This window comes from Sinohyriopsis cumingii, chromosome 4, assembly GCF_028554795.1.
Source record: "Sinohyriopsis cumingii isolate HCF-2022 chromosome 4, ASM2855479v2, whole genome shotgun sequence".
Lineage (NCBI taxonomy): Eukaryota > Metazoa > Mollusca > Bivalvia > Unionida > Unionidae > Sinohyriopsis > Sinohyriopsis cumingii.
The window spans coordinates 4,562,749-4,579,316 of NC_142964.1; the positions used below are offsets into that span (position 1 = coordinate 4,562,749).

General features: G+C 34.5%; 1 protein-coding gene across 1 annotated transcript; it reads right to left on the reverse strand.

The window, feature by feature from the left end:
• Window positions 1–9,471: 9,471 nt before the first annotated feature.
• Window positions 9,472–10,998, reverse strand: LOC149800560 (general transcription factor II-I repeat domain-containing protein 2-like). The gene is made up of 2 exons (XM_089954436.1): window positions 10,179–10,998; window positions 9,472–9,710 (listed from the first exon to the last, which is right to left on the reverse strand). The coding sequence occupies exons 1-2, from the start codon at window positions 10,996–10,998 to the stop codon at window positions 9,472–9,474; spliced, it is 1,059 nt and encodes a 352-aa protein (XP_089810562.1).
• Between the last annotated feature and the right edge of the window lie 5,570 nt (window positions 10,999–16,568).

The following is a 16,568-nucleotide window of genomic DNA, read 5'->3' on the forward strand; positions in this document are numbered from 1 at the left end:
ATATATATATATATATATATATATATATATATATATATATATATATATATATATATATTGTTAAAGAAAATATTGGGAAGAACATTTCATCACCTGTTAATAGTTTCTGCTTTTCAATACATGAACGGTTAATAATCGATTATTCTGAAAATTAATTTGTGTAAGTGAGAGTTATTGTTTAAAACAACCTTACACTTTAATTGGTGGAAATAGTGCATAACTGAATTTCTACCAAACCGATCGCACGAATCGAAATCAATCAATAGGTCATTTCAGTGAAACTGACCAATGCTCGAAAAATAGATTAATCAAAAGAATACTTCACTGAGTCTCTTAATAGTACAGATATCTAACCTGAAAATTTATACAAAATGATAATGCTAAAATTTACAAAACTGCAGACTTACTCTGAAAGAAATTCCATACGATTCAGCTTCTAATTCCCCACATGCTTCCAATAATCAAAAGCCGCCATTTGACTATTTCGAAGAGGTGATTTGTTTTTTAAGCCTTGGAATTTGACAGTAAGTAAGGGCCTTGTTTATTATAACATTTGTTTTAGGACTAAATATCATTTGCAAATATCATTTAAACGTTTTTTATTCAATATTACCTTTCAAAAATCCTGTGATAAAAAATGGAAGGATTGTAAGGGAAGATGTACTAGATGAACTAAAAGCACGAAATGTTTCACCTACCGGAAATATTGTATAGTGTACACTAAAGAGCACATATGGGACTATTTGAATGTATGTTTGTCTCTCTGCCTCTGCATTTGCATCTTATTAAAAATATACTCCTGGCTATGCATTTATAATTTCTTCAGGAGAAAATGATATCGTTAGAATTTTATTTTCGACACCATTTTCCGTTGTACGTAATATTTTGGATGCAATATAACCATTTAACAAAATTGATTTGGGAGAAAACTTATAATTAAAAAAATATTTATGAAATGAATATCCAGCCGTTTAACTTTGAACGACCTAACCTCCCGAGTCTGTTCATATTATTCCAACAAGACTCATCTGCATATTTTGTTATGGAAAGAAAATATCGTGAGATGAATAATTCTACTATCTAAAATAATTATTTCACAATATACATGTATATGCCTTAATAACTTTTAATGAATATATTTTTGCACTCATTTCCATTGATTTTAGTTCACAAAGCTTCACTCGATTAAACTTACAAAGAAATTTAGAGGCAAATAAAGTTTAGCTGTCAAAGCATGTTTAGGGGAACGTAGTTCAAATTAACTCTAACTACAGCCAGTAGAAAAACAATCACTATCCTTACAGATTCAGAGGGCAGTTGCACGTCCCCATCCTTTGTGTCCAATTTCAACTTAATATAAAATTTTCCCTAGTCACGCGAATACAAATTTTAATCTCTAGTGAAACCAACTGGTCTCTGACCATCCGACTAATGTAAGTTCAAAACCCTGAAAATGTCTATATAAACCCCTTTCCAGAATCCCCAATCTATGTATAGAAATTACCTAAACAATTTTAATTTAGGCAACATTATTCGAGATTTGTATTAGTTTAATTAAAATTACATTATTACATAGTTTGACATTTTAATTTTTAATAACATTATTCTATAGTTTGTTATTTTACTTCAAATAAAAATATTTTATATTTTTGGATTTTTTAATTTAATTTACATTTTTCTATTGGTATTTTATTTTAATATAACGTTATTCTATAGTTAGTATATTAAATAAAATAACATTACATACTTTTGGCATTTTAAATACAGTAAAATTATTCTATTGTTTTAGTATGTTAATTTAAATAACATTATTCCATATTTTTTGTATTTTAATTAAAGTAAGATTTTTCTATAGCTTGTTGGTATTTTAGTACAAATAACGTTATCCTAGAGTTTGGCATATTAAATAAAATAACATTATTGTATACACTGATGAGGTCTCCGATCTTTGAAGCTTTAATCTCAATACATACCTTTCAGCGAAAAATGCAAGTGGAATTTGCTTTTAGTCAAAACTTTTCTTTTCATCAATATTTTCGTTGTTATTACTAAATAGTCTTAAATCATTTTGATAAAAAAAAGTAAATCTGCAGTTTATTCAGCATTTTGTGGGAGCCATGACAGACGGTGAAATGATGACAGACGGCGAAATGATGACAGATGGTGAAAAGATGACGGGGCGAAATGACGACAGACGTGAAATATTGACAGATGGTAAAATGATGACAGATGGTGAAAAGATGGCAGGGGGCGAAATGATGACAGAGGATGAAATGATGACAGGCGGTGAAATGATGAATGTCAGCATCTGCCTTACACCTATTCCTACAAATTAGGGCGTTGGTACGCGATACTAGCATGAGTTTATCCGCTGACATTATCGTTGTTCTGATTTAAAATTTGTTAACATTGTTTCATAGTTAAAAACTGTAAATCCTCTAGGCAATTATGGATGTACTTTTCACGTTCTGACATTTGATTGTTTGAAAGATTCCCAGCAGTGAGTGTCTCGCTTTAGACATTCGAACTTTTGCAAGATAACCCGAGAACGTTATTTTCAGGTATTGTGAAGCTGGTCCATTCTGACCTATTTTGAGGATTTTACTGGGGATATGATTTTTATCTTTGCTTTGTGACAATTTTTACAGAGGAATTCTTGGAACGGGCTTGCCTATTATATTCTGTCTCATAACGCTCATTTACTTTTGGTTGGTGGAATTTGTTTTCAAAACAATTTTGGCCTTTATTGCTAGCGACATTTTGTCCTAACTATACATACATACATACATACATACATACATACATACATACATACATACATACGCACGCACGCACGCACGCTCGCACAGACACATACAGACACACGACAGACTTGCATACATACAGAGAGACAGATAGACATACAGACAAACGGACGAATTACCTCAGACCATATATATGCATCATAAAGCGCAGACCAGACCAAACCATACATACACACAAAAAGAAACCCGAGCATATGTATTTAATAAATAAAAGGATTTATACAATTCCGTGACAATGTCAACAAACCTTTCTTCGGCAAACTTCGCAAACTTTGCATATGAAATATTTTCTAGAATCTATGCTTATAATCATTTTTCACAAACTGTACATTTTTGATGTTTCATAAAATTTTAGACTTGTAGAACTCGTTTGCTTTTTCTTCTTTTCTCTTATCCGATATTCTATTTTCTGTCTTATTGAGGATAATTAGTTCCACCTTTATCACCACAGTTATGTGTTTCATGTTGGGTTGTTTTTACAATTTTAAAAGACAAATTACGGATGGTCAATTGTTTGGTGAGCCAAACGGCATATGCCTTTTTGAAAAATAAATCGGTGGAATGACACATGATGTATCCAACACTCCATACGACGTGTTTGAATTAACTGTCTTAATGGTTCAATAATTTCATTTTTTGATTTAGCTACGGAAAAAAATATATTAATTATCACTCGCATTAGATTAATATATCTTAAACAGTTACAATTAAGCAGGCCTTTCAAATGACCATACCTAACACACCTACCCTACCTCACACACACGCCTCTAATTCCTCCAGTATTCTGCTTTTGAAAATAAAACATCCTTCAAAATATGTCTTCATTTGTGTGTGTTTTTGCATAAAAATATAATAAAAGAGTGACTTTAGCGTTTCTTTCATTTGTACTTTGACTAGTTCCTAACTTTAATCCACTACGTAATAAATCGAAAGATGAACCAGTCAGCCAAGCAGAAATTATAATGTCGATATTGTATATTTAGGATTTCCGTCTGCTCACTAATTAAATCAACAATAACTCAACGCATCGACCGAGCCAGTATAATATAAATGATCTTTGTTCATGATAAACCTACTTATACATGCTTGCGTATGGGTAGCCATTGTTTTACACTGCAAGCTAAGATTTGAATCAATCCGATGACATGATCCTAAAATTTCTACTTTCATATTCTTCTGCTTCTTTTAAGTTACCGTTAATTTCTTCTTCCTCAATGTTATCACTTTTACATGATTTTGTGGTTGAATCACAAATGTAAGCGCTCAACGGATACAGATCAATCTAAATACATTTGGACACCTTATCACATCTGCTTATACAACCAAAAAACGTGACACCCACAAAAACACAAACACACGACACAAACGATTTCTCAGTAATAACCTATGTTAGTTTGGATTCTGATGCCTATTTTTCTCTGACTGTATCTATCATTTTGTATATACACCAGTCTGTCCTGGTTGTCCGTAGTTATTCCAATTGCATGCATCACAGTCGGAACACCTCGAAATATGTTACAGAATTGAAGTATAATTAATGTTCACTGACTTACGTCAGTAAAAAACGGAAAAATATTTTGTACCTAGCTGATCTGGAATATATCATTTTCTCTTTCATATATATAGATTTGTTAGGACCAAAATAGACATATTTGCGAAATCTGACAGGTAACATTTTCTTCACAAAATTGAAAGCATTCAATGCTATTTTCGGAATACTCATAAAAATTGAAAGCTCTTTTATTCTCTTTATGGCATTGCTGTAAAATTAATTAAATTCTTGTCCTCCTAGAATTATTGTATGCAGTTTGGTCTGTCAACAGAATCGACTTAATGCATTCCTTTGAACAATGACAGTTGTGACTCATATTTCAGGAAAGGTTCTTGTCACGGTTTGAACTTAATTAGTGCTGTCTTTCCTACAGAACCCATAATCGAACGACGGCTGTTCATCATATCATTTCGGACATTTCTTTATTGGAATCCGACATTCAAAACCAGCCAAAATTCATGAGTAAGGTATAATTCATCATGAAATAAATTCTTTCAGAAGCTGATTGTCAGTATCGTAAGAAAGTACAAAGATTTGTTTTTTGTGTGAATTTTCCATATATATATATACATACATACATATATATATATATATATATATATATATATATATATATATATATATATATATATATATATATATATATATATATATATATATATATATATATATATATATATGCTCTTAAAATAAGTAACAGGAAAGAGTGAAAGATGACAAGCTTTGCAAAAGTTTAATTTAATAAATAATTTATTTCCTACAATACAATGTGAAAATGAGAGAAAGATTTTGCGGTATTGCGAATTAAATCCCGAAGTAATACAAGAATTACGGACACAAGTCCATGTGATTTAAAGTCCTGAATAAAATTCAATAAAAGTCAGAAAATATCCGAAACTCAAGTCGATGACGTGTCTGCGATAGCTATTGAAACGTTAATGTATCAACAGTCCTTTGGTCAATCAAAATAATATAATTCCATGTTTAAATTCAGTCTGTCTTTATCCAAGAATTTCATCAGAGCACTTTTGTATTTCTTGAGAAAATAGTCACTTGAATTCAATAATTTGAAGAAAATGACATTCAACCCAAACTGGTCACAACATAATACAACTTGAAGGTGCTAGATATTAAAGCACGGCTGCCCAAATCCTCGCAATCACAAGGTTATATATTTCTCTAATTGACCTCAGATCACAAGTATCATTTTCTATAAAAAATAATTCCCAAATGCAAAATAACCTTCTAGAATGATCTAATGAGCCTTGTTTATTTACAACACAATAACCTGTAAAATTCACTTAGGAAACTCCAAAACCCTGACGCAAAATCAACATACTTATTCCTTTTTGTTTACCTGAATACTAATCCTAATATAAAGCTCATACACAAAGAATAATGAAGCTATTATTATTTGCTTACATAAAATGAAAATAATAAAAATGAAAAGTCAATCAGGTCAAGCAGAAATTAACTCAATTTTGGACAAGGTCATACCCAGTATACAATGTTCCATTAAAATAGCATGGAATGAAATTTAAAAAATTAAAGCTAACAAAGAAACACTTAAACTAAAAAACATAAAATATAACACCATTTATAATGTATCTCAGACGCGGCAATTAAAGCGTCCTTATCATTCATAAACTGGCGTTCTTGCTTGACTTATGTGGCCCTCTGAGCAGCGTTGTATTGTACTCAGATGGGGTGGCTAGAGTAAGATATCACATAGGTCTTCTGGCAGGCTTTCCAGGCATGTGAGGTTTTGGCCTTTTTATTTTTGACAGTCTTCTTTACACTGCCGACCTCTTTGCCGGTCTCCTCTGAGGTCAGTGTGGCACGGGAAGTTGACTTGTGTCATGAGATATAAAGATCTTTTCAAACTCGTAGATTGCATCATTAAGTGGGAGCTGAAGGGCGTTTAGCATATCGCACAAGTGGTTGCATTTGACATTTTTGTAAATGCCATAGTCTTTGAAAGCATGTGTAGGATATTGCAAGACTTGTGTTTGACCCAACACACGTTCCGCAGGCCATCAACATCTGTCTAGCGGAAAAGGATCACCATATATTCATTGTGGCGAGTTACATCTCGTATCTGGACGTAGCGCTAAGCAAAGTACAGAACCTCACAGTTTCTGTTCCGTCGGTTCCTAAAGAGACGCGTAGGCTGCTCTTGTTGTTTGTTGTTCTATTTTTATTGCTCCTCTAGCATCAACGATGTTGTCTTGACCGTTGCCTAGGTCATTAGGACCTGGTCGTCTTAGACCATCGAGATACACATCACTGAATCCTCCATTGCGACAAGCATTTTGTCGCTCTGCGTTTCTCCTGTGGCTTCTTCCAGCATCATGACCTGCATGGAAAGGCATTGTTGATTTGCCTCCAAATGTAGTGGCATATCTGGTCGTCCACATCGGATGCAACCACGTAGAACCTGTTGCATTTAACTCTTCTCTTCCGGAGGTTCAGCAGCTGGTGAGTCTTTCCACAGCCGGATGGTCGAATAAGCAGCATACGGGTGCGGTCAGGTGGAAGGGTTCAGTATTGTTGAGGATTTTGTTGTTGTTTTTCTTCTTCTTGTTTCCTGTTTGTGGTAATATCGTCAATAAGGTCCATTCTGTTAAAGGATCGCTTAAAATGCTTCATATAGCCGGCGATAGACTGAGACTATACGTGGTCACAAGATGCAAATCACAAACAGGAAACATGCGCTTCAAAGAGATTGTGCTGTATGCACGGTCAAAAACGTCCACCATCATTGCGAGCGCTGATTCTAATCGATACGAAAAGACACCTTAAGGTAGGCAAGGCGTCGTCATCGTAACCACCCTTAATAATGTTGCCGGGGCTGACACGGGTAAAGCATCTACCACGACACCACTACTGCTGGTCAGGCACAAGTCTTAACATTCGACTAGACTCTGACGTCCGACCCAAGCCTGGTACTTACAAACCGTGTATATGCCGACACTACCGACATAATCTTGCGTACTCGCATAGCCGCGATATCAGTGACCAGCGAAAAGATGACGCAGACACGATCATTGACGTAAACAACATTACGGCCCCAAAGTCGGCGAAAGCCTCGGCCGATGGCTGGTAAAAGATAGCATGTAAACCCAGCTGATGGTTGGCTGCCACATCTAAATTCGCTAGTGCTGCCAAAACAAACGCGCAACCAACAGATAAAAGATGAAACTTTGTTAATGTAACACTACCATGCATTTACTTTTAATACTTCTATGACTTGATATCACATATTATTACTGTCTTTAAAAATGAGAAAACATTCATTTTCAGTTAAGTTTTATTCCCGAGTATACTTATTTTGTCATAGTCGATGCAAGTGTCTAGTTTACATAAGAGTTAAATCTACTTCCTTCATAAATTGATTGAAATATTTCTTTCTCTGACTCGGATTTTATTAGAGTCGTTGAGGCATTTGCACTATAAAATTGAATAGAATACTACCCGTGCAGCAATGTGCTCATTAAAATTAAAGAAAACGTATCCATGCAGCAATGTGCTCGCGAAAAAAGGAACAAAAACAATAATCAAAAGGCATCCATGTAGCAATGTGCTAAAAATGATGCAGAGAAAAGTATCCATGCAGCAATGTGTTCAATAACAATAAAAAAGGTATCCATGCAGCAATGTGCTCAATAACTATAAAAAAAAGGTATCCATGCAGCAATGTGCTCGATAATTATGAAAAAGGTATCCATGCAGCAATGTGCTCGATAATTATGAAAAAGGTATCCATGCAGCAATGTGCTCGATAATTATGAAAAAGGTATCCATGCAGCAATGTGCTCAATAATGATGAAAAAGGTATCCATGCAGCAATGTGCTCAATAATTATGAAAAAGGTATCCATACAGCAATGTGCTCGATAACTGTGAGAAAGGTATTCATGCAGTAATGTGCTAAATAACTATGAAAAAGGCATCCATGCAGCAATGTGCTCAATAACTGTGAAAAGGGCATCCATGCAGCAATGTACTCGATAACTGAAAAAGGCATCCATGCAGCAATGTGCTCGATAAAGATAAAGAACGAGTATCCATGCACCAAAGGTGCTGAACAAAATTAAACAAATTTATCGATACAACAATGTCCTCTATGACAATAAAAGAACCCTAAGCACCCAGTAATGCAGGGGTGTCCAAACTTTTTGCAAAGAGGGCCAGATTTGATAAAGTGAAGATGCCCGGGGGCCAATAGTTCCTTCTGATGTTTTTTTTTTAACCACAAAAGTTACATGCAAATATACACTGTTATAGAACAATAAATAAATAAAAAAACAAATGAACAATAAATAAATAAAACAATTTTCATAGTCACAATTATCTTTATTTTTCAAATGGCAATGTAACTAAATATAAGCCACTCAGGCAGACATGAACAACTCTAAAAACACAATTCTGCCTTTCATTCATATCTGGAGAGTCAGATAACATTGAACTGTATGTAATACCTTAAATTTCCATGAGTTAGATGCATATCTTTGCCTCATCGTCATTTTAAACAGGAGTTATAACTAATGCAAAGTTTTCTGTTATCATTAAAGTATAAAACAAGTGAATTTTGCTTTTGTCTATTAAAAGATCTTTCAGAAAATAATAGTTTGTGCCATACATACAGGTACATAACATCAACAGTTATAACCAAATCTTATTCAAGAATTTAATAAAATAAGTGCCATAAGTCCAAGTGCATAAGTGTGCTTTTGGCTTTTCACTGTTAATAGTGACAGACGTTACCGTTCAAAACACTCAATTTCAGATTGATCAATAAACCGATAACTTGCTGACACTAATGAGAAGGGTGATACTGAGATCTGGATTTCACTAAAGAGGCCAGGTCTGGTTTCAGGGCAGTGTTTGAGATGCGTAAAATGTCACGTAAGTAGGAGTCACTTAGTCTTGACCTCAATCGGTTCTTGTTTAAGTTCATGACAGAGAATGTCTGCTCACACAAATATGAGGAGCCGAATAAGCTCATCATTTTCTTAGCAAATGTTCGCATTTCTGGAAATCTGCCTTTATCCAGCTGCTCGTAAAAGTCAACAAGAGAAAGCTGCTGGTGTTTGGCGCGCCACTCATCGTCACACTACAGCTCAATGAGCTCCAGCTGCAGCTGTGGAGGAGCATCATCAGGGTCCACGGAGAAAGGAGAATAGAAAAGCAACATGTCCTTTTCAATAACTGCAAAATCCTTAAAGCGTTTGTTGAATTCCATAGAAAGAGATGCGATAGCTGTTGCATAACTCTTCATTTGCACACCGATTTTGTTCTGTGGGAATCTGTCAATTACCTCTTTCAAAGCTGGGAAGTGCGCGGTGCAGGGCTCTGTTTGGGACAAGTGTCTTTGGAAAAGTTGCAGCTTCGTTCCAAAGGCCTTCACATGAGCTTATAGCTGGCTCACCACTGCATCTCGTCCTTGAAGATTAACATTCGGCCCATTCAGATGCTTCGTTATGTCAACCAAAAAAGACAAATCTGCCAGCCATACAGGAACGGACAATTCTTCCATCGGTTGCCCCTTTTCACACAAAAAATGTCTTATTTCTTCTCTGAGACAGAAAAATCACTGCATTGCGGACCCCCGACTTAGTCACCTCACATCGTTGTGATATATTACGACTCCGTATTCACCTTGGATGTCAAGCAAGAACAGCTGAAACTGTGGGTGGTGTAGAGCTTTAGAGCGAATAGAATTGATTGCCTTTACCACTGGTATCATAACATGATCAAATTTGAGATGTTTGGCGCAGAGAGATTGCTGATGAATTATACAGTGTAGTTTAACAGCGTTACCTCCTTCTTCGCTGACTTTATTGCAGATCAGTGTGGACAATCCACTTCGCTCACCAGCCATAGCAGGCGCACCATCGGTAATGGTCCCAGAAACTTTACTCCACGGTAGTTTCATATCATCAACAGCATCACAAACAGAAACGAATAAATTCGTTCCTCTGGTTTGGTCTTTAAGGCTTTGGAGGTCAAGCAGCTCTTCTATTACGTTCATGTTGTCGTCAACTCCTCTTAAAAAAATCAAGAGCTGTGCAGTGTCAGAAGTATCGGTGCTTTCATCGCAGGCTAATGAGAAATAATCAGAAGTCACTCCCCTGTCCCTCAGCTGTCTCTGAATATCTGACGATATGTTCTCAACTCTCCTTGTCACAGTGTTACATGCCAAGCAAAAATTCATAAATTCTTGTTTCTTCTCGGGGCAAATGCTCTCCACCATTTTCATCACACAGTCTTTGATAATTGTACCTTCAGTAAAAGATTTGCCATGTTTGGCTATTAACATGGCCACTTCGTAGCTTGCTTTGGTGATATTTTCCTTTGACTCACAGGCCTGCGTGAAGAATCGCTGTTGTGATGCCAGAGCAGCTTGGATTTGCTTCACTTTTACAGCGCGGTCACTCTCTGTTAGATTGTCGTATGTGTTAGCATGTTTAGTCTGGTAGTGTCTCTTTACGTTGAAATCCTTAAACAAGGCAACCGTCTCTTTACAAATGAGACAAACACAATTGACTCGATTTTCAGTGAAAAAGTACTGTAATTCCCATCTCTCCCGAAAGCGGCGGCCCTCACTGTCAACTTTCCTCTTTTTCTTTTCAATCGCCATGGCAGAAATGAGCGGAGAAGTGTTCGCGTGCTAGCGGGCCATAAATAATACCTTATATGACCGAAGCTGCGGGCCGTTTGAAATCTTACCGCGGGCCGTGATTTGCTCGCGGGCCGGACTTTGGACACCCCTGCAGTAATGAGATAAATAAAATTAAAAATAAAGTATCGATGCAGCAATGTGCTCAATATCAAAGACGAAATAGTATCCATTCAACACTGTGCTCCTTAAAAAAGGAAAATGTATGCGTGTAGCATTATACTCTTTAAGAATAAAGAAAATGTATACACGCAGCAATGTGCTTTATAAAACAGAAGAAAATGTATCCATCCACCGATGTACTGTATACAACATGCAAAAGGTATCCATACAGAAATGTACTGTATAAAACTAAAGAAAATTTATCCATACAGCAATGTCTTGTATAAAAATGAAGAAAATTTATCCATAAAGCAATGTACTGTATAAACCTAAAGAAAAGTATGCACATAGTTATGTACTGTATAAAACTGAAGAAAAGTATCCATGCAGACATGTACTGTAGAAAACTAAATAAAAGTATGCATACAGCAATGTACTGTATAAAACTAAAGAAAAGTATGCAAACAGCAATGAACTGTATAAAACTAAATAAAAGTATGCATACAGCAATGTACTGTATAAAACCAAAGAAAAGTATGCATACAGCAATGTAATGTATAAAACTAAAGAAAAGTATGCATACAGCAATGTTCTGTATAAAACTAAATAAAAGTATGCAAACAGCAATGAACTGTATAAAACTAAATAAAAGTATGCATACAGCAATGTACTGTATAAAACCAAAGAAAAGTATGCATACAGCAATGTAATGTGTAAAACTAAAGAAAAGTATGCATACAGCAATGTAATGTATAAAACTAAATAAAAGTATGCAAACAGCAATGAACTGTATAAAACTAAATAAAAGTATACAAACAGCAATGAACTGTATAAAACTAAATAAAAGTATGCATACAGCAATGTACTGTATAAAACTAAAGAAAAGTATGCATACAGCAATGTTCTGTATAAAACTAAATAAAAGAATGCATACAGCAATGTAATGTATAAAACTAAAGAAAATGTATCAATACAGCAATGTACTATATAAAACTAAAGAAAAATGTATCCATACAGCAACGTACTGTATAAAACTAAAGAAAACGTGTCCATGGAGCAATGTACTGTAAACAACTAAAGAAAAGTATGCATACATCAATGTACCGTAAACGTCTAAAGAAAAGTATGCATACAACAATGTGCTGTAAACAACTAAAGAAAAGTATGCATACAGCTATGTACTGTAAACGACTAAAGAAAAGTATGAATACAGCAATGTGCTGTAAACAACTAAAGAAATGTATGCATGCAGCAATGTACTGTAAACAGCTTAAGAAAAGTATGCATACAGTAATGTACTGCAAACGACTAAAGAAAAGTATGTATACAGCAATGTGCTGTAAACAACTTAAGAAAAGTATGCATACAGCAATGTACTGTAAACAACTAAAGAAAAGTATGCATACAGCAATGTACTGTAAACGACTAAAGAAAAGTATGAATACAGCAATTTGCTGTAAACAACTAAAGAAATGTATGTATGCAGCAATGTACTGTAAACAGCTTAAGAAAAGTATGCATACAGCAATGTACTGCAAACGACTAAAGAAAAGTATGTATACAGCAATGTACTGTAAACAACTTAAGAAAAGTATGCATACAACAATGTACTGTAAACAACTAAAGAAAAGTATGCATACAGCAATGTACTGTACAAATTGATAAGTTTCTATTAAATAAATGTTAAAGTAAACAATTATTCTAACAGTATCCATTATATAAGAACAGTTTTAGCGCCTATTTTTGTGAATAAACATACAATCTGCGAATCAGCTAGATATGTATTGTATGCTTTGGGGAGGGCTTATAGGGTGGGATTTTGTTGTTTTCATTGGGGGAGATGTTAAACACTTCGCATTTGATCATTGTAAAGTGGATAGGATATATCTTCCTTCACTTTATGGACTTTTTATTTAGTATAAACAATGAAACAGAGACCTAAACCCCAAGCATATGAATCATTGAAAGATTTCGGAAGGATCAATACTTGAGCCCATATAAGGGGTGGCTGGGTGTGTTGACCCTAGTTAGTCAAATTGAGTGCGATAAAGTCTAGTAACATTACCAAGTAAAACGTGATCAATAGTACAGTTTTCAGACCATAGTCCTTTGTTGGTTGTCTTTGGTTTTCATCATGACAAATCGGTCAAAAGGTCATATCACAGTTCATCGCTCGTCTCATATAATGCAGAATGGGTCTGTTAATGAAATTCAGAATTAATTATTCCTGTTCGAGAGAATTTGAGTCTTGATTTAATTGCTACTTTGTCATGTCCGAATTCATTATTTTCGCTCAGCTGAGACATAATGCAACAATTTAAGAGCAATTTAAGAAAAAGACTGTCTTGAATGGGAATAACATTTTGAGAAAATACAAGGCTTCATTATCTGTAATTATGTACTACTCCTGCCCTAATTAATTGTATCCTTTCCATCTGCGACAGCTGTGATGGCTATTTCTCGTGCCGCTAATTCGTTCTATACAAAACGTCATTAATACATGTATTGATTTTTGTGCAAAATGTTCGCCCACATAAGATAAACATGTCGTCTTTATCCTTCAAATGTTTCTAATCTAACAATATTATTCCATTCTTTCTTCTTTGCCCTTCAAATGTTTCTATTTTAATTTAATATAGTCTGTGCTTTCGGCTTACGTGCGTTGTTCTTACTCATTTTTTAGGTAGTTGTTGGATCACTGCTGTCCTTGCCAGTCATGACTGTTGGTTACTGCCTCGTTTGTTTACAAAATCCTCTTGAAAATATGCGATCTTGCTGAAAGTAAAATGCTTATGGACTTTTTGCTATGTTTGTATGCTTTTTGTTTCTTCACATTAAGTTTCAGTATCAACTTCTTGGTAATTTCCAGATAGTTTGTATTTCTTTAAATATACCTAAATGGTACACAAAGCTCGAAACATGTACGCAACCATAAAAATACTAAATAAAATGAAACTAAAACATAACATATAAATACTAAATAAAATGACACTAAAACATAACATACAAATGCTAAATAAAATGACACTAAAACATAACATATAAATGCTAAATAAAATGACACTAAAACATAACATACAAATGCTAAATAAAATGACACTAAAACATAACATACAAATGCTAAATAAAATGACACTAAAACATAACATACAAATGCTAAATAAAATGACACTAAAACATAACATATAAATGCTAAATAAAATGACACTAAAACATAACATACAAATGCTAAATAAAATGACACTAAAACATAACATACAAATACTAAATAAAATGACACTAAAACATAACATAGAAATACTAAATAAAATGACACTAAAACATAACATACAAATGCTAAATAAAATGACACTAAAACATAACATATAAATACTAAATAAAATGACACTAAAACATAACATACAAATACTAAATAAAATGACACTAAAACATAACATATAAATGCTAAATAAAATGACACTAAAACATAACATACAATAGCTAAATAAAATGACTCTAAAATATAACATATAAATACTAAATAAAATGACACTAAAACATAACATACAAATGCTAAATAAAATGACACTAAAACATAACATATAAATACTAAATAAAATGACACTAAAACATAACATACAAATGCTAAATAAAATGACACTAAAACATAACATACAAATACTAAATAAAAGGACACTAAAACATAATTGCACTATAGTTCAAATCCAAGGCATACGATTAGTCAGTATTTGTTATAGATCATGCAAGCGTAAGACCTCATCCCACCTCCACCACCAATCTCTCACCCCCACACCTCCCAAAAGGGTTTGCCTTACTATACACTGATATGATTTAACACTACGCAATTCCATACGAAGTAATTAGCAACAACCCCCGAACACCTAATACACAGAGGTATTCTTATCTCAAATTACTATAGACTTATAGATGAGAATATCCCAAGCAATTCTTTCAAGCCAATGTTCAAAAAGAATCCACGCTACCATACAGTCTCGTGAATACAACTCAATCTGACGACTGTACCTACTAACTGGCTTATTATCCGGTTTGAAAAATATCTTCCCAACACCGATGTTGATGTAAATAACTGTTGAAGCTAAGTTCTCATTCCAGTGTCAGGTCCCTATCAGAGCTTATAACAATGTCCGTCAGAAACGGTTCAACAGCTATCGCGTGCATATCAGTTGATCAAAATAGAATTCGGGAATCTGAACAATGTCTCTTGTTTTCGGTTGAGAATGTATTAAATTTGTCTGCAAACTGATAGATGTATAATTACAAAAATCATTATCATAATAACTCGAGCTTGATTGCTAACGTACACCTTGATTGCGGAATAGTAACATTATCATAGTAACTCGATCTTGACTGCTAAATTACACCTTGATTGCGGAATAGTATCATTGTCATAGTAACTCGATCTTGACTGCTAAAGTACACATTGATTGCGGCATAGTAATATTATCATAGTAACTCGATCTTGACTGCTAAATTACACCTTGATTGTGGAATAGTATCATTGTCATAGTAACTCGATCTTGATTACTAAATTACACATTGATTGCGGCATAGTAATATTATCATAGTAACTCGATCTTGACTGCTAAATTACACTTTGATTGCGGCATAGTATCAATGTCATAGCAACTCGATCTTGACTGCTAAATTACACCTTGATTACGGCATCAGGAAATTCAGATCATGATTCGACGATTCGCGCGTCTCGTCATGAGCCGGATTTTCTCATACTAACAAGACAACTTGATCTAGCAATGAACATCACATCACTAAGATAATAACGTATATTTATTATGTACCTATCAATTTTCTTTAGAGTCAAATCCCTATTGTTGGGAGGTTGGAAAACATTACTGTCATTTTCTGATACAGTATTACCAAAGTTTCAAACGAGGCTGGAATTACATTTCCCTCGAGGTTTCTGGGTTACGATTCAAAAAGTGTTAATAACTATCCCGCATCCTCACTAGATACAAGTGGAGACCAGTAGCAGCCGCTTTAATAAATCTATATAATCAAGTTACAGCAATGTGTTGAATTCCACAGTAAATAACTGTTATAAAATGCTGCCATTCTCAAGCCAAGTTCTGAAAATGTCCCGCCAGAAACGGTTTATCCGGACTTCGGGTGTATACTTTCCCATTTATTCAGTTGGTGATACCTTATGTGATGCAAAATTTGAAAACTGATGTTGTTGTGCGTCCTTCGTTTTGTGAAGATGACCATGACATCACTAACTGGTTTGGATTCTGTGAGTACGTGAATGACTGATCAAGCCAATTTGTGCTCTGAACTGTCTCTGGCACACTTGACAGGAGATGCCGCTTGGGTTTGCTTGATCAATAGCAGACATACTGCAGTTCTCAGAGTTCTTCTGGTCGCGCTTCTGCAATGCCTCTCCAATTCTTTTT